General features: G+C 48.4%; 1 protein-coding gene across 1 annotated transcript in view; it reads right to left on the bottom strand.

Moving 5' to 3' along the window:
- Window positions 1–19,450, bottom strand: part of Lgr6 (leucine-rich repeat containing G protein-coupled receptor 6) — a gene marked incomplete in the record, with an annotated part of 106,680 nt that overhangs the window by 21,089 nt on the left and 66,141 nt on the right. Inside the window, 2 exon segments of the mRNA XM_013522356.1 lie at window positions 11,313–11,384; window positions 16,180–16,395. Of these exon segments, the coding sequence (XP_013377810.1) occupies window positions 11,313–11,384; window positions 16,180–16,395 (288 nt within the window).

Here is a 19,450-nt window from a genome sequence, read left to right as displayed (position 1 = left end):
GAGTGTGATTTAGAGGAAATGAGTGTTCTGGAATTGTGTTTGGAAAGAACGAGTATAGTTGGTTGGAGGAAGGACAATCTTCGGAGGTAAACCTGGAAGGCTCTCTGCCCTGAACTGACCTATACACTCCTATCAGGTCCCCTGACTTCAGGCCATCCACAAACTAGCATTGTTTGAACCTTGACCCTGTGCCAGCCAATAAGTGATCTCTCTTAATCCTCACAAGTGCTTTAGGAGGCAGGCACTCTAATTATTCCCATTTTACAGTTCAGGAAAGTAAGACAGAGAGATTAAATGAGTCACTCAACAACTGATAAATGATCAGGACAGAAACCACTGTCTGCAAAATCCCTCCTCTCTCTCTCTCTTTTTTTTACTGGGAATCATGCTCAGGACCTTATGCTTGCCAGACAGGCACTGTGCCACTGAGCTATATCCCCAGCCCCTCTCTTTTCTTTATTATTGCACTGTCCCACACCATAGCTATTAGCTATATGTGGCTATTTAAGTTAATTACAAGTAAATACAATTAAAAATCCAGTTCTCAGTTTTCTAGCCACACTCCAAACGTTCCATGGTCAAATGCGGCTAGCAGCTATCAGATTAGAAGCACAGACCTAGAGCATTTCCACCACTGCAGAAAGTTCTGTTGCACAGCACTCTCCTATCGTATAAAAAGGAATAGCCAGGAATGTAGCTGAAGTGTATTTCCAAGTCTCTGCTGCTGTAGATGTGGCCACATGACTAGATTCATACTCAAGAAGATGGGCATTTCTAGTCTAGAGTTAATAAAATAGCCACCACTGTCTCTTTGATAGCCTTTCTACCCTTCTACCAGCTAAATACCCAAAACACTAAGGTTCTAAGAATCCAAGAAGGGTTCTTCCTGAGTCACCACATGGAGGAATGCCACCCTCCAGGAAGAAACACCCTCGTTGGACTGTTGCATGATTCAGAAATAAACTTCTATTGTGTCTGAGCCATTAAATATGTTTTGGTCTATTTATTACAATAATTCAGCCTATTTGAACTAAGTCAGTGTCACAGCCAGGATTTGAACTCTGGCAGTTGGAGTCTGGAGACAACGCTCTTAGCTACCACGCATCTGCAAAATAGACTTCCACTTTTTTTTCAGTGTAGAGGGACAGAATCAGCTGATTCTGTCCATCTACACTGAAAAAAAATTGGAAAAAGATTCCAGAACAAAGACCTACAGAACAAAGTTCAGATTCCTCAGTGGGCTCCAAAGCCCTTAACCATCTTTTGGTTGCATCTACATTTCAACCCTCCATGTATTTTCACACCCTTGTATATTTACTTGGACCACTCTTACCCTCAGCCTGGAATGCCCTTTCTCCACATCCTCAGCTGTTGAAATTCTAGTCATCCTTTGAAGTCGGGCTCAAATATACCTTTCTCCATGAGTCCAACCTCATCCCTGCAGTTAAACTGAATCACTGACTCTCTCAGCATTTTTCTGGTGTTTTCCTCCTCTGCATGCCCAGCATCAGACCGGTAATGATGATGGTGGTGGTAATAGTAGTAATTACTATGGAAAGGTCATGGTTCTCAGATATTTACATATATTACTTCATTTAATTCCTTTTGCCAACCCTTTGTGGTGGGTACTATTATAATCTCCACTTTGCATGTGAGAAACTGAGGCACACAATGAAGTAATCACTTGGCCATAGTTCTGCAGCTCATAATGGAAGAGCTTGATTTGAAATCCAGTTCAACTCCAGAGTGGGATACTGTCCTCTGAGATAGGAAGCTTGCTGAGGTCAGGGAACATATGGGTTCACTTTTGGATCTCATGCTACTCAGGAAGGGGGCATATATGTGAATGTTCATAGCTGGAGATGATTATTTGAGGCCACTGGACAAGGCCTCACAATGGGGGGCCCCTATAGCCTTTGTGGCTGGCTGCTCCAGGACAGTGTCTTGGCCCCTTGGGATTCAACCCTAACATGCAGAGTCTTGGTGACCACAGGAAAAACCTCTGGCACAAGGCTCCATCTGATTCTTCCGTTGCAGAATGGTTTATGATGCCTTAAACTTTGGCTGGAAAACTCATCCATGGCTTTATAGCCTATTATCTTTAATAGCCCCTAGAATCAGCCAGAAGCCCAGCGAGAGTTCATTGTTCTGTCTGCAGCTCCCGGGAGCTAGGGGAAGGGCTGAGGTTAAAGAGAAACCATTCCCAATTCCACCCGGAGTTCGATCTGGAAGCTGCAGCTGTCCGTGGCTAATCCTCCCCTTCATCTGCTTGGCTGTTTCCAGCCAAATCCAATCAAAACTGATGGCAAACTCATGCAATAAGTCAAAGTAGCTGAGAAGGCACTCAAGCCTTAAGCTGCTCGAGGACCTGCATCCCTGTCTTCTCCTTTCAGCTGGCTGTGCAGAAATGGCCAGCTCCTAAGATCTCTGGGGAGCCTCACTGTGAACCAGATACAGAACTGTCAGGATTTTACAGCCCCTTCTCTTGTGCAGCTCCTTCTTATTAGTTGATTAGAAAAAACTAGGGCTTGGAGAGAAAAAGGTATTTCGCTGTGAGTTCCAGAGTTAGAACTCGAACACAGGCCTCTTGGCTCCTGGCTTAAAACATTCAGTACTACCCACAGTTGGATCCTTCCAGGCTACAAACAGCAGGGCTAAGAAGAAAGTTTCCTAGAGACTGGGAAAGAATAAATGGAAGAGGGTTCCAGAGGGGCTTCTTTAGGTATTTTAAGCATGTCAAAGTCAAATGGTTAGGACTTAGAGGCTAGACATCTGTTTGTGTATTATCTGTATTGGAGCAGAAGATTGTTGGTGTTCTGTGTACCAACAAGATCACCTTGAAAAATCACTTGATTTTCTTAGCTTGTTTTTTCACCTGCAGATAGGAACACCCAGCGCAGAAGGCCACTCTGTTCATCTGGCCCAGAGACTGGCACAGAATAGATGTTCAAATAATGCCAATTCCTTTTACCTCTTCCTTTCACTAGACACTGTACCCTGGAACAAACACTTCATTCATCAGATGCTACAGTAGTAAGTGCCCAAGTTAGTCTATGTACTTCTCACAGCAATTAAGAAAGATAAATATCATTCATTGAGCTTCCACCTACATTTTTACTCTCAAGGCTAATATTTGTGTTTATTACCAGATGGCAGATAAGGCTCATGGGGGAATGTGGGCAAACCTCACTCCACTGTGCAAAACACAAAACAAAGAAATTTCTGATTGCTTGTAAACCCTGAACCACTTTTATCTCCCAAAGGCCTGGAACAAAGGCAGGCAAGCACAATTAATATATGTCTTAATTGCTCTTCTCAAACTGCAGATGGAGTCTCTGTCTTGAATCTGACTCCGCATGCTTGGCGTATATGAGTTAAAAAGCCAGGAACCAACCAACAAGCACTTTATGACTAATAGCATTGTTTTACCTTCGAAACAGTCTACATAAAAGGCCACCCATTAATAAATGCAGCAATTAGTAAAATTGTCATCAATTTCTATTGAGAGACACAGACACACCTTTCCTCCCTCCGGCTACACTCTCTTCCTTGCCAGAGAGAACCTTTAGCGTACAGCTGAAGCAATGGTGTGTTGTCTTTCATGACAGCTGCTGGCCCCTCGTATTAAGATTCCACGGTGCCCTGCTCTAATGAAGCACCTGGATCACAGCAGCCTAGATCTAGATGGAAGGGAGATCAAGGTGACAGTCCAAGCCACCCCCATAGCAGGCACCAACTCAGATTCTGCCGGGATGGAGATCCAGGTTCTGCTTGGACTGATGGAACGGCTGAGCTCACCGACTGTGCTGGCTGTCCAGAGTGGTTATTGTTGGGCTGCTCTGCAGACTCAGTAATGCTTCTTCAGCCTGAGTTAGAGGACCACCTTTGCTTCCTCCCTTGGCCCTCACCCTGCCAGCTGGAAGTCCATAAAAGATGCCTCTGTCTTCCCAAGGTGATCCTACTCCACACAAGGCATCTTCCCAGTTCATTGATTCATGTTCTGCAGATACTTTGCCTCCTCACCACCCTCCCCAGGAAAACCCTCATCATTCTTAAGGTATAACATCCAGAACAGGACCCAGTTCTCCGGGTGTGATCAGATCCCCGTGGACAATGCAGAATGCCAGGAACCATTAATGCGAGGGACCTGGAATCCCTGTGGTGCTCCTCACCACAGCAAAATGTGCCTTGAAGACCTATCTTAGAGACCTCAACTTGCAGATCTGAAGTTGGGACCCTTAGCCAGATGCGGTAGCACATGACTGTAATCCAGTCCCTCAGGAGGCTGAGGCAGGGGGATCACCTCAAGTTTGAGGCCAGCCTGGGCTACACCGTGAGTTCAAGGCCACGTTGAATTACATAGTGAGATCCTGTCTCAAAAGATTAAAAAGAGAAGAAAAAGAAAAGAAGTCCAGGCTCTGAGGTTCGGAACAACTGGGTTTGTGAGAAGGTAACCTGGCCCCAAGGCAAAGCCGGGGGGCCATCAGAGTGGCCTCCAAAGTTAGAGCAAGAAACACCATGCTTGTTCCTAGGCTGTGGGTGGACTGGTGGTGGACACGGAGGTCTGGATTCAGGGAGGGCTGGAGTCATCAGCAATATACTGGCTTGAAATATACATCAGCAATATCATATATCAATATTCATCAGCAATATCATGGCTTGAAAGCCATGAGACTAGATCAGATCACAGGGGAAAGAGCAAAAGGAGATGAGGCCGGGGCACACCAAGGTTACGGGATTGGGGCAATGATGTCACAAATGCTGGGAACAGCACATCTGTGATAAGTTTAAAGGAACTCGGGACTTCTGGTCTAGAACCTCCACCTGTCTCTAGGAATTCAGGAGCAATGTTTTTGTCATTTGTAAATGCTTATTCTTGAGTGCCTATAATGTTCTGGCACAAAGTAGATGCTCAGTAAGTATTTAGGGAATGAGTGAATCTAAAGCAACAGAAGAAGTATCAGTCACTGATTGTTTGTTACCAGTCCCTCCTTCCTACAGCTATGCAAGAGCTGGGCCTGCACTTCTACCGCATCTATGGATTTCGTGGCTCTCCGAACTCCCGCCCCCTTAACCTTGCTTCCTTCCCACTCCAGACCAGCTGCTGGGGTGCCTGGGGGAGCAAGGGCTGTGTGTGTGGGAGTTCAGAGTGCAAGCTTTGGTCCCATTGCCAGCAGGGGAGGAAGGGGTAACAGTGACAGAGTGCGACCTTGGCTACCCCGACACCAGGGCGGTGGGAAAGGGAATGTTATGCTGGGAAGAACTATTAATAACCCGTGTGGTCACAGAACATAAGACAAACTCATTGGGCAGCTCAATTTTCTGCCTGTTAAAAGTCATTAGTGGTTCTGCGGGGGAAGCCAGCAAAAAAAGGGTTTATATGGAACAATAAATTCCTCTATAAGCCACAAATGCCCACAAATTTGCAGCTAATAAACCCACAAATGTAAGATGATTAAGAACGGGAGGGGAAAGTGTTCTTCGATGCTTAACCTCAAGAGGCAGCTGGTCTGAGTGGCTGACACTGAGCGAGGAGCGGAGAAACCTGAGTTCTTACCTTGTGTCTTAATGAGCTCAATGACCTGAGGGAAGTCAACTGCTCTGTGCCTTGGTTTTCCCACCTGTGACACGAGAATATACAATACCTGCCTTGTCTTTCTCAACAAGTGACCGGAGGAAGAAATGAGAGGAGATGAGACAGGATTTGAAGCAAAAATAAAATTTTACTTCTTGTTGAGGGAATGGTTGGATAATCAGCACTCGCCTTGAGATAAAAAGAGAAACTGGCCAAGCATGGTAGCACATGCCTATAATCCCCCACTTGGGAGGCTGAGGCAGGAGGACTGCCCCAAGTTTGAGGCCAGCCTGAGCTACCTAGTGAGACCCTGTCTCAAAACAAGAATAAAAAAAGGATGGGGGGATTGGCACAATTCATCTGAACCTTTGCTGCAGAGCCAGCCCATGGGTAGCTGTAGTGGGTTGAACTGTGGCCCCCCAAAAGATAGACCCAGATTCTAATTCCTAGTGCCGGGACTGTGACCTTCCTCAGACAGAGAACCTTTGCAGAAGGAATTCCATGGGTTAACAAGGCTGGCCCTAAACCCAATGACAAGGATTCTCAAGGCACAGATAAAAAGGCACTATGAGGGTGGAGGCAAAGACTGGAGGGATGGGGCTCCATGCCAGAGAATGCCAAGGCAGTCAGTGCCACCAGAAGTTAGGAGAGAGGCTGAGCACAGATTCTGCCTCAAACCCTGCAGAAGGCACCCACCCTGCCAACATGTTGATTTTGCACTACTGACCTCTAGTATTGTTGAGTAATTTGGTGTTTTCTTAAATTCATGGTGTTTTGTTATAGCAGCCACAGGAAACAACCACAGCAGCCTGGGAATTCCTATTCACCCTACGGAGGAGATGAGTCACAGCCTGGACTGCTGTGAGATGACACTTCTGGGTAATACCCTCCTGGCCACCTTCAGATGCCTTCCATCCAATGTTAAATGAGAGGGTAGCCAATTTGAAGATAACAAATTGTAATACAACACCCGCTGTTAATTTCCTATCAAAAAAATGTGAAGTGAGAGGACAGAGAAAGCCACCATATATTAAGCACCTACAGCATCCCAGGCACTACGTAAATTATCTCAAGTAATGTGACCCTTGCTTGCAACAGTCCCCTGAATTGTAAATTAGCATCCTTGTTCTCTGTTTGTGGAAACTGAGGCTCTTGAGAGGTGACTTGTACATGTCACACACTAGTGGCAGAACCAGGACTTGAATCCAGGTCTGTCAATTCAAGATCAATGCTTGATTGTCCCAGGAAGCCCCATATCTGGAAGGACCTCAGTGGAAATAGCTTGGGGCCCCGTTCCAAGCCAAAGTCACTGACCATCAGGCCCAGGAGTGAGTGATGGCCAGATACTTTCAGGGCCAAGTCCAAGCCAGTCAAGAGTAAAACGTGTTGGTATTTGTGGTTTCAATGTCACAGAGACTGGGGACATTTTCTAGTTACAACAGCTGTTGAAGTAAAAACATCCCAAAGCAACAGATCGCTGAAGCATCTGTCACTAGAGGAGGTCTGACGTGTTATGTACAGTTTTGTACAGCCAGGAGGAATTCTATAAATTCCTGCCCTGCTCTTCTCCCCTTCTAGACTCCTGTTGAATGCTGGTCTTGATTTAGAGGCACTGGCACCAGAAGGTTTCTGTTCTTACTAAGGCCCCAGGCTGTCCTCCAAAGGGAACAGCCAGCCAGCACAGGGCTCCAGTTGGGCTTGATTTGTTTAATGAGGTTATAACAAGGCACAGAGATCATCACCCAGGCACGAGGAAGGGCGGAGCTCTTGTCTCCAGACATCCTGAACCACAGCCTGATCCTCTGGTTCTAGCTGAGGTGCAGATATCAAGCACCTCTTGGAGGAGTGAGAGCAGGCCCTTGGGTTACAATTGGAGTTGCTAGACCTTGATTGGTTCTTTTCTATTTCTTTGCAAAAATTGCTGCTGGTGGGTATGTTAGGAATTTGAGGATCACTAGCTATCAGGCTAGGACAGCTGCTGGTGGCCTCCACGCTTGTAATCCTAAGCACTGACCTAGGGGCCCTGGCACCTTGGCCTCAAGTTCTGCCACCTCTTTGTAGAACCTTCCCAGGACTGTTCTTCATCATGACCTCTCCTATTCCTCAACTGACAATCTTATGTAGTCCTGCAACTGCTCTGTCCTTGAGGGGTTAATGCTAAATGGAGCTATGTACTATGAGGCCAGAGGGATGCATTCTAGAGGTTTCCTGTCACTTACAAACTAGAGCAACTCAGACAAATTTTGAGTCTGCTCTGGAAGTGCAACTTTATAGGCTGAGGGCTAGCTCATTTCTGAGTGCAAATTTCCCAGCAAGTGTGGGTCATCCTCGCTGTGGGAGTGGAGGGGAGTTGTGGGTGCAGGACAGAGAACGTCCTGTTTGCTTCTGCCTGAGGTTTCTTTGCAAAGTCTGGAGTGGTGACGACTACATGGGAAGGTCCCAGGAGGCTTCTTCTGGTGAGGTCAGGCTCCTCAAGGCAAAGCAAGGCTTGTCACCCAAAGGTTGGAGTGGCATCTGAGTGATTTGTTCAGCCCCAGAAAGAGAGGGCATAGTAATACTCAGCCCTGGACCCTGCTCAAAGCACTGGCTCCTTGGGAGTGAAAGACAACATGAATAAGTCTCTCTCCTTTACCCCTCATCTTTGAGGTAGCCTACTATACAGCCGGAGAAAGTGAGGCTCCTAGAGCTGAGGCCACATGCTCCGGCTGACCCAGCCTGCAGACAGAGACTGGGGCTGGAACCCGGCAGCCCGGTCCCAGAGCGGAGGGCATAAGGGCATCTGTATAACCACAGATGCATTTGTGGAGGGTATCTCCGGACAGTGCTGAGAGTGGGGCAGGGGTATCTGTGCAGACAGAGGACCACAGAGAGCAGGACCCATGCAGCAGGTATGCTACCTGTGTGTAGTTTTGGATGCCTGTGTGGCCACGCGTGTGCGTGCCCGCACCCGGCCCCTCCTCCCCAGGTGGTACGGCTGGGAGCCGAGCTCCCCCCAGAGAGGAGTCTGCAGATGAGCCAAACCACAGCCTGGGCCGTGGGGGTTTGATCTTCCCTCTGCTGCCAGAGATGAGAGAGGTCTAAGTGGCAGAGATTTACGGGGCCCGAGGGAGAAATACCCTTCCAGTGAGAAGCTCACATGAAAGCTCTAGAGTAATAACTGAGGTTGCCGAGCGTGCCAATTATGCAACAATTAAAGGGGTTGACTATCATTTCTTTCTCCTTTCATTCTCCCAGCCACTCCTCCCCTCTCCACATCTGGCTTCCCCTGCAGGCTCCTCAGCAATGCTCTGGGGAATAGAGGATAAAGAACACACACTTTCCCCCACTTTTTAATTGGAGATCAAAAGTTGGAAGAAGGGTTTACCCCTCAAGGGTTGGGAAGAAAGGAGTGTTGTTAGATGGAGGTCCCAGAGGAGGGGGCGGGGAAGGAGATAGGGGCCTAGGGAAGGTTCCTATACAGCTGCCAGGCTCCATAATAACTTCGTGCACATCATCTCATTTAATGTACACGTCGGCCCTGTGAGGTCGGTGTTACTAGCGGTGTTATGCTGCAGATTAGAAAACTGAGATGGAGGTGAATGACTTGACTAAGATCACACAGCTGGTATTACTGGCACTGGACCTCAGGCTGTTTGGTGCCAACGGCTTTGTCACCAGGCTATTCTGCCTCTGCACTGCAGAGTAGGAGAACTTTTCCTTGTCTCTTGGTCTTGGCTTTGCCATCTGTAAAGTGGGCACAGCCCTAGGCTGTGTATGATAAAGCCAAGCCCTCCTGTAGATAGATGAAAGGTACAGCAGGCGCTTAGCGGCAGGATTGCTCTGTAATGCAGCCAGCACCAGCTGAGCCAAATGCCCTACACAGTAATCCAGTGGCTAATTGAGAAAGAATTAGGCAGAGCGCCCCAAAAGTGAAGAAACAGCTGCTTGTTGGCTATTTAGAGGTGCCAAGCCACGCCCAGTGTATGTCCCCCCCTCACCTGATTTCCCAGCAGAGCGAACAGCCCCCACATTCCAGGGATGATGGCGTTGGACTCCCTCCTGCCCTGCCGATGAATGGCAACCAAGCACTGTCCTGGGAGTGTCTGTGTCTCCTGCAGAAGGCCATGGCGGCCTGGGATTTTCTAGGAAATGATGCTCTTTCATATATAGGAACCTCCCCAAACTTAGCACAAAGTAAGCTCACACAATTCACAGTTGACCAGGTGACACTGGCAGCCACTGCCCTAGGGACTTCATGTATGTTTTCTCATTCACACACCCTGGATCAGCCCTGTCCATACCTGGGGAGTCACCCCAGGGGAACCGTGGCACCTCCCTGGATATTAGCTTCCTCCTGTAGTGGTCGGGTAAGCCAAACTGTTAGCTTTAACTACCCAGATGTCTGTGACAGCTAGGGAGCAAGATACACAGCTCATGGCATGCACAGCAGCAGAAAGAGGTCCCAGTGTCCAGGCTGGGCACATCACCCACACCCTACTTCTCAGCACTCAGTTGGCTGGAGGATGAGGATGCCAGAGAACCATGCCCAGCTATGCCAGAACCATGCCAGAGAACCTGCCATTTCTTCTGCTACAGGCTAAGTCCCTGAGAGCAGCCATGCTCCTGAGAACCCCCCACCCCACCGGAGGGAGGAGCAGAGCTTTGGTCTCAGCCCCCCACCCCCTTTCCCTGCACAGCCACAAATGCTGACAGGTGAGGCCTCTATTGATAAGCTTTGCCAAATAGTCATGTCCCAGTCTCTGGGCATTTTCTCCCCTGCTGCTCTGGATTCTTGAAAATCCCTCCACTTAGGAGCGATGCTCTAGACTGCATGTGGAAGGGGGCTTGGCCATGAGTGGAGGGGGAGATGTAGAGGAGGAACTACGACCATCCCCTGATGCTGCAAGCCCTTCCTCACATGCGATGACTCTCACTCAGTGGTCTGGGGGTCCTTCTTTCCCTAGTGCCCCCTTTCCAGGCCTGCACCAGCTGGCAGTGGCAGTCAGCTCCCCCATGGGAGCTGAGAGACCCCAGCTGGTATGGCCAGCCACCCTTCCACCGCCTGGCCAATTGTTTGCTCAGTTGGGGCCCACTCGGCCCATTCTGCAGGGGCTGGCAGGACTCCAGAGGAAGTGATGGGAGGGCTTGGGTGCATTCTGACCTTAACTGGATTCCAGGATGATGATGTGTGAATAATACGGCTTTTTAAGAGTCAACAGCTTGGGTGCTTTTTATAGTTAGGCTGGAGCACTGAGTGGTCCATCTCCCCATTAATCATTTAGCTAGTTAGATCAGTTGGCAAACAATACTGACATTACTCTGTGATATTACTCTCCCTTCTGTCAGCAGCCACCCTTAAACAGACGTCAAAGCTGCCATCAAGTCAGCCCCAGCCCCACCCCCGCGCCTTCTAGCCCTCAGGCTTAATATTCTAATTCCTCCAGCTTCTCCTTTCTATGCCTTTTTTGGTGGTCTTTGTTGGCAGGGATCCTAGATTTCCACAGTCTGGACCACTCTGAAGGCCCACAGGACACTTCTGCCCACCCACCCGAAGGAGGAAGGATCCATCCCAAGTGACATTCTAAGGAAGGTACCAGGGAGGAGCATACAAGGGAGCACACCTGGGGTCTGGTCCTAGCCTCCTAGTCCTGCTGGCCCTTCCCACACCCATATCCACTCCAGGATTTGGGGTCTCATTGCCAGGCAGGCCTACTTTGAGCAAGACTCCCCCCCGCCCCGCCGACACACACACACTCACAGTGTCTCCAGATTGCGCAGCCCCTCGAAGCTGTGGGTCCCCAGATGCTGGATGTGGTTGTTATGCAGATGCCTGAGTGGGAAGGAGAGACAGAATGAGTTCCACTGCATCAGGACCCAAGGCAGACGAGAGCACATAGTGGCATGCGAGTAGCAAAGCGAAGGCAGAAACATGGACAGAATGACACCGGCGGTCTAATCCTTTGTCCCTAGGGACAAACAGAGTGTCCAAGTCAGACCTGTGAAGCCAACACTACCAGGGCTACATTACCCACAGGCTGCAGATTTTGACTTCCTATTAAAAAAGGGAGAGGAGAGCCCAGGCCAAGGCAAAAGCAAGCACTAGGCAGCAGACTGATGTCACAGGCTCTTCCATGATGTCTGAGGCTTTTTTCATGGCTCTGAGCCCTAGGACCCAGCCGGCCTGACTCAGTGGCCAGACATACTTAGGAAGCCAACAGCAAACCACTGCAGACAACATGTAATTAAAGGCTAAGCTTTCTGTAACAAATGAAGAAATCTGTGGACAAGCTCAGAGAACAGGGAGAAGGGTGCAGCCAGAAGAACCAAAGAAAGCTTCACGGAGGTCGTGATCTAGAGCAGGGCCTTGAGGGGTCGGTGAGCTGCACAAGCAGAGAGAGGGGCCCCCTAGGCAGAGGGAAGAGTATGCACGGAGGTGGGGAGCTGGGAAGGAGCACAGCAGCTGGGGAAGGGCTTGGCCGGGGCAGGTGTGGGAGGGGAATGAGATCCATTTGGAAGAGATGTCTGAGATAAATACTAACTGAAAATAAGGGACAGGATTTTCTTCTTCCAATTCCTAATAGAAAAACAGCAGAACCAGACCCAAATATCACACATAGTCACAAAGTCCCCTGAAACGTACACAGCTTACTACAAGTACACTGCAAAAATTGGTGGCCAGGAAAACATTCTGGACCTCATCAGCCTTCTTCCCCCAGAAAATGAACTTGTGGGAAAACAAAATTGAGCGTTCTCCTTTAAGCCCCCCAAATCCAAAGTAGTAATACGTAGGAATACTTATTTTTCCTGTCTACTTCTGGTTCCCAATAGGAGCAGGTGAAATAGTGAAATAAAGGCTCCTCCGTGAACAGAGGAATGGCTTGAAGCCGAGGGCCTTCATGGGCAGAGGGAGCAAATGCACCCATTTAATACATCTGGGAGAGGGAGCAGAGTGCAGGTAGCCTAATGAAGACTGGGCATCGCCTCAGAGCACCCCTCCTGCCTCCATCCCAGCAGGGTACAGAAAGGCAGACGGAACCTGAGTCACCCTCGGTACTTAGCCCACACACTGCAGCGTGGAGGGGAGATCCAGAGAAGCCCGAAGGCGGTGCAGCAAGTACAAGGACACAGGGCTCCCCAAGCACAGCCAGAGAAAAGAGATCTCAGGGAAATTGTGAAAATATACAACAGGACAGCAGAGGGAAATGAAGGGAGGATGCGACAGATAGGCAAAGTTCCAAGCCTAGAGGAAAACAGAACTTATGAATGAGGAGCAGGCAGAAATTGACCAGAAGTGCCTTCTGCTACAAAGCAATCCAACATGATTTCAAAGACAAAGCTTTTTAAATGTAAGAAAAATGAATTTGTAGATTAAGAAAACAAACTGAGGCCGAAAAGGGCATTATTTAAAAACCAGTCAACACATTTAAAACAAGGAGGAAGGTAGACACTGGAGAAAGTTGACCTGATTTCAGCAAGAGAAGTTGAGATGATCGCAGTGAACGTAGCAGAATGAGACAAAAGAAAACAGTTAGTAGCTGATCAGCGTGAAAGACACAAAGGTGGTTGAACAGGGGAGTAATTGATGTCTCTGAGGGAGAGATTCAAAAAATAAGACTGAAGATATAGTCAGAGACAATACAAAAGAATTCTTTGGGAGAAAGAAAGAACAGAATCTGCAGCTCAAAAGCATACATTATTCCACATCATTATTCCAGGAAAATTGGATGCAGAATATTCTACACTGTGACATACTAGAGTTTTGCTATTAAAATTCAAGAATGTAAAAACATCTTCAGGAAGAAAAAAGAAATCACTTACAAGGGATACAACACAGACAGGCCTCCAAGAGGTTTCTCGGATATAGAGGCACTAGGTGAAGCTCCTCCAGCATATATAGGAGGGATGGGAGTCTTGTGAGTGTTGGGGTTTAAAGCTCTGGCTGTCTTTCCCATCCCTACCTGCTCTATCGGGGAAGACCCCTCCCTCTGAGGGGCTTCCGATAAACAGGAGGGAAAACACAGTCCCTTGTAAAACATTCTCCCTTTACCAAGGGGTTTTTACTTTCCCCATTTCCTTCACATCTTTGTCCCAACTCATCCCATTTTCTGTTGAACTCTTGTCTTCACTTTCCACCTCCTTGCTGTCCCCCATCACTTCTGGTCCAGACCATCTGAGCATTCAGACATCCAGTGCCAGGCCTCCAAGTCCCTCCTACAAACCCCTCAGTCAGCCCTGGTGTCCTGGGCACCTGCAGTAGCCCAGCATGGGGAGGTTATAGGGCTTTAGTCCAAAACAGAGACATAATTGCACATAGGACACCACAGCTGTCAGTGCAGTACCGCCTAGTGACCCCATCAGTGCCACAGCCGCGGTGGGAAAGAGTTCCACACACATCAGAGAGTTCTTCATGCAGGTCTCTGATGAGAACATGGAGTCCAAGAAGAAAGAAGCTCTTCCACCAGGCTTATCTGCTCATAGCTCAGGATAGGCCTCGGTCTACCCCTGGGCTCTCGCCAAGCTTCCTTCTTGCTTCCTGTTATGTCCTGTCTTCCCTCTCTGCCTCCAGGGCCTTCCTAACAAGCTCTCCCACATCCCAGACAGTGTCCCCAGGCTCCTCTCCCTTTCAAAGGCCCCTTCTCCATGCCATGAGTGAAGAACAAAGGGGTGATGTTTCTAGGATGATGTTTTAGGCTGTGCAAACAGCCTAGTTCTGCTTCAGCTTTGCTCTTGTACCAGTGTGTTTTGTTTTTTCCTTTTTCCTTAGTCCCTTGTCCATCCTTAGGGAAACCTATGCCTCCCAGATATCTGATGTGCCCGCTGTCAGGCCAGGCCCCTGCCTCTCAACCACACCTTTAAATCTCCCATGGTTCCCTTTCTCCTTGGTCTTCCACCCTCCGAAAACCTCTAACTCAGATTAATTCTTCCTTCCAAATACCCCTCACAGTCATGCCTTCCTGTCCATCCTTTCTGCTGCCTCCCTAAACTGAGCTTTGACACATAAGGAGACTTTGAACTGATCTTCCCGTCTCTGGTCTCTCCTTCTTCCCATCCACCCTTCACAGTAATCTTCTTGAAAGACCTCCTTTCCACTCTGCTTGAAAACTTTCAACCCTGAAGACAAAAGCAAAACTCTCCCCTGACGCTATGAACCCTGCCTTGCTGGTCTCTTCTCCCATCACTGCCCGGGGCCCTCGGCTCCGGTTGAATGGCCTATGCTGGCAAGCAAATTGCCCTGGCTTCCCCTCCAGGGCCTTTAATGCTTTCATTCTCCGTGCTTGTCTAACTGCACCATCTTTTCAGGCCCAGCCACAGCTCCACCTGCCCATAAAGGCTCTTCACTGGCCTGGCTTTTTGTTGCCTCAGCTTCCCTACCACTCCTGTGGTACCGTGAAGCTTTCCTTTCACTTGGCTATGTTCCTGTAAGTTATACAACATCCTGAGAGAACATCCACCATTTTTGCTCTGCTATTTCCGCTAGACTATAAACACATCAAGGGCAAGGGCAGTAGCTCTGCTCCATCCTGTGACCTCCAGTGCTCATGTAGGGCTCTCTAAGTGCTGTTCCTGCCCATATGTCTGGGACCCATCATGAAGTTCTCACTTATCCAGTCTTGTCCCTCATGGAGAACTGACCCCATTCCCTCATGACATCACAGGGACATCCCCAAGGCTAAAATGAACCACCTTGTTCCTTTGACCTTCTACAGGTAGCTTGCTGACTCCCACAACAATGTCCTGATAGACAAATGTGCTCTATGAGGATATTCGTCTTGGTTGCCCGCTCTCCCAGGACAGAGAATTAGACAAACAAATTGGTGCCTGCCTTTTCATCTCTCAAATGGAACTAAGCACTGTCTGTTCCCTGGCTTGGAAAACCGCGGCAGATTCCCACGAACAGGGGAAGCAATGTTCTCATTTAGCAGAGTCACTAACACACATGTTCCTCAGCCATGTTCCTGCAGCAATTAGTGTGAAACCCAAAGCAATTACACATGACCTCCAAGCCCTTAGTAATTACCCTATGAACTTACCAATCATTCATAGCAATTAGCTGGGAGCTAATTTGCACTGTAAAGTTCCCACTGGGTAGGCAGAGTTAACCCCAGTCCCCAATTCCTGCCAGGGATGCTCTCTCCCAAGTAATTATCCTGACGAGGCTTTGCTGTCTAATTACAGGTGATGGCTTTTCTCTGCTTCTCTAGGCCTGGGAGACAAGGCAAATTTATCCTATCCCTGTGCCAAGGCATATGAGTGTATCATTTGACTGTCAAATATGGTGGAAATTATTTAAGAAATTCTTGATTTATATTTTAATTAGCATGATATGGTTATTCTAGTTGCCTAGTGAGAAAATAATAGCTTACTTCCAGCTTTTTGCTTATAACATTCTGGCCCTTTGGTGACCCTCAGAATACTTCTACAGATCTGAGGTCATCTGGCTTCATGATAGTCCTACGGGAGTCAGCGGAGGACCTTCATCCTCATCCTTCTACAAAGGAGAAACTGAGACTAGAAGATTCAGCAGCATGCAGAGAGGAGCAAAGCCAGCCGGGCTTCTGATCCAACTGGAGAAGGTGCGCAGCTCCCAGCAGGACCAGCCAGGATGGGGCTAGGGAGGCACTCACAATACCACAAGGCTGGTGAGGTTCTGGAAGGCGAAGTCAGGGATGTGGCTGATGCGGTTGAGGGCCAGGGTCATGGCCTGCAGGGCAGGAAGGTTGTTGAGGGCCCTGACAGGGATCTCGGTGAGTGCATTGTCGTCCAGCCAGAGGTGGCGGAGGGAGGACAGCCCCTCAAAGCTCCTCTCCGGGACCAGGGAGATGAGGTTGGCATCTAGGCGCCTGGTGGAAGAGAGGATGGAGAGGGGTCAATCCAGGGCACGATGCAGATCAAGTTCTGGGGCTGGGCTGGGTCAGCCACTCCCCCAACATGACCGCTGCAGTACCCTGGGACTATGGTTGTGACTTGGCCACCATTTATCATCTATGCTACCTGTTGAAGTCCCCATATTTAGCTTCCATTCCAACCTACTTTTTTGTTTTTGTTGGCAGCGCTGGGGATGGAAGCTGAAACCTCATGCATGCTGAGCAAGTGCTATGCCACTTGAGCCTTCTGCCCATAATTGTTTTTGTCTTTTTTTTTTTTTGTACCTAGAATCAAACTCAGGACCTCATGCTTGCCATACAGGTACTGCGCCACTGAGCTATACCTGTGGCACCTTTTTTGTCTTTTTGAGACAGGGCTTCACTATGCAGTTCAGGCTGGCCTTGAACTCACTTTGTAGCCCAGGCTGACCTTGAACCTCAGCAACCCTCCTGCCTCAGCCTGCTGAGTGCTGGGATTATAGGCATGCATCACCACACCAGGCCTTGCCCACAATTCTTGGTACTTGATGCTGCACATTTCTATTTATGACGTTTATGTGATGTCATTTGGCTTCACTCTTCCTCTCAGATCCAAGGTTGAACCCACAGCCTATTTGTGGATAATGAGTATTTCCCCTAAACTCCTAGGCCTCTAAATCTGTGTCATAGCTCCTCTGCTCTGAGTATGACATTATTTTTCCCAACCCTGTCCATTCAAGGCCATATAATAGAGGTGTTCCCTGCATTGGGAGAGGGAAAGTGCCTCCCTCTGGACCTAACCAAAGAAAAATGACTCCCCAAGGATGTAAGCCATTCTCTGTCATTCACTCCTAGAACTACCTGTTTCTTGTTCCATCAAGAGCTCTGAAGTTCTGTGAGGCTTCTGCTAAAGTCCTGGGGCTCCTTCCTGAGTTAATGTTTTGTGGGAGGTCTCAGCATACCATGGTTGAAACCCTTGATTTGCTGTTTCTTAGAATAAGTAAACAGATGGTGGGTGTTCCCATCTGTGCACAAGAGATACTTGGGTAACACAAAGGCTTCTGACGTGAGCCTTAGAAGATCTTGGTAGACCAGAAAAACAAAGAGACTGCTCATCTTAGGCTTTTGCAGATTTGTGCCAGCAGTGATGTCTTTTATCAATATGCTACTGTCTTTGCCTCTTTGTCTGGGACTTAGGCTGAAAACCTATCACCCTACCAACCGGGCCCTGTAAGGTCCAGATAAGCCGATCTGTGACCAATTCATGGAACTATTCCTGGATTTCACCATCTTGGAGGAGTCTTAGCCCTGATCCGTGGTTCTCCCATACAGGCATTCAAACTTCAGCCCTCATCCACAAAGGCCCTAAGGTCCCATAACCCCTGGAATCTTAAGGAGGAGACATTCAGACAGAAAGCTCTCATAACAGCTCTGCCCCAGAGGCAGTGTTGGAGAAATGCCAGTTGCTAAGAAGACAGCATCCTTCCTCTTCCTCCTGGAGCTTAAGTCCAGTGCAAAAGCCAGACTGTAGTCACAGAACAGTACTATGGCACCTGGTTCAGGGGAAAGCCTCCAGGAGAAAGTGATACTTACATGGAGATCTGGTGGCCAAGAAGGATCAGTAAGGGGAAGAAGCAGGGAACCCCATGGGGGAAACAGTGAATGCAGCATTGTGGGGAACCTTAAACTGGCAGGTAGGGCTTCCAGAAGGCAGAATGAGAGAAAGAGTAAGAGACAAGTGTGAAGCAAAATTTGCAGGGTTTTGTAAGCGATGCCACGTTACAGGAAATCTGGAGCCACTGAGGGGTTTTAAGCGAAGGAAGGACATGACTAGGCTTCTGTTTTAGAAAGACCCTACCAACCAGAAGACCAACAGTTACTGGGATAAAGGTGACACTGGAGGCAGAAGATTAGCAAAGAGATAGCTGCTGAAAGGGACGGCAATAGCCGTACCATTTTCTCTAGAAACTTGAAAAGTGAATTTAACCAACATAGTGTCCAGTCCCCCAAATCCCCTAGGGGTGATACCTTTGGCTCTTGACGTAGGACGTACAGTACTGGCCCAGCAGGCTCCTTGGCATGGCAAAATTATCTGGAGATTCTGGGAGTCTTTTTGACATCCCATAAGTTGTGCCCTTTTCCTGCTATTTTCCTACACACCAAATCCCCCCTCACCTCAGCCCCATTTTCAGTGTGCCTGGGCTCCTGCCAGCCAGAAACTATGGACAGGATATCCTCTTGCTCCTGTCTCCTGCCTATCCAGAAAACTGAGCCTGGAAAATGACAACCATTCACACAGGAAGTCAAGACACTTCCTGGCCTGACATCACATAGCTCAGCCAGCCACAGGTGTGGTGTCTCCTCGAAAAAGCTCCATTCCCTTAGCATTTGAATCACCAGACCCTCAGAGTGCAGAGCTGCCCTGCCTGAGCCCTACCTTGGTGGAGCAGAGCTCATGGTGAGTGATTTCCTGAGCATTCACTTTCTATGTTCTAAGAGAGATCCACAGATCAAGTCATTTGTTTTTATAATCTGTGAGGTTGACATTTTGCAAATGAGAAAAATGAGGTACAGAGAAGTTAAGTAACTTGCCCAAGGACAAACATGTAGTGAGTAGTAGAGCTGGGATCAAACCCAGATATTCCAGCTCCAAACCATTATACCAGCATCCATAACCACTATACCACACCACTGGCACACTCTACAAAGGCACTGTTTATATGCCTCTCTGATTTCCACACCAAGCTGTAATGCTCCCAGAGTACCTCACCTCCACCCCAATCAACAGTCTCTGGCATTTACATACCTGCCTGACCACCCCTTTGAGGAGGCCTAGGGCATTCTGGCCCCATCATCCCACCCTGAACCATGACATTAGGAACAACAGTGGACCTGTCAGATCTTCCTCTTGGTCTTTCTTAGCTTCACAACAGGTACATGGGCCTAAGCTTCCCCTGGGAGCTTATTAGAAATACAGAATCTTAGGTCCTACTCCAGACTTACTAAATCAGAACATGGATTTTTAATCTGATTTGCAGCTGACTCATTGATT

The sequence above is a fragment of the Chinchilla lanigera genome, unplaced genomic scaffold (assembly GCF_000276665.1).
Source record: "Chinchilla lanigera isolate Chin_1 unplaced genomic scaffold, ChiLan1.0 scaffold00005, whole genome shotgun sequence".
Taxonomy (NCBI): domain Eukaryota; kingdom Metazoa; phylum Chordata; class Mammalia; order Rodentia; family Chinchillidae; genus Chinchilla; species Chinchilla lanigera.
The sequence above is the reverse complement of the archived record's forward strand: the minus strand, read 5'-3'. Positions and strand labels throughout refer to the sequence as shown.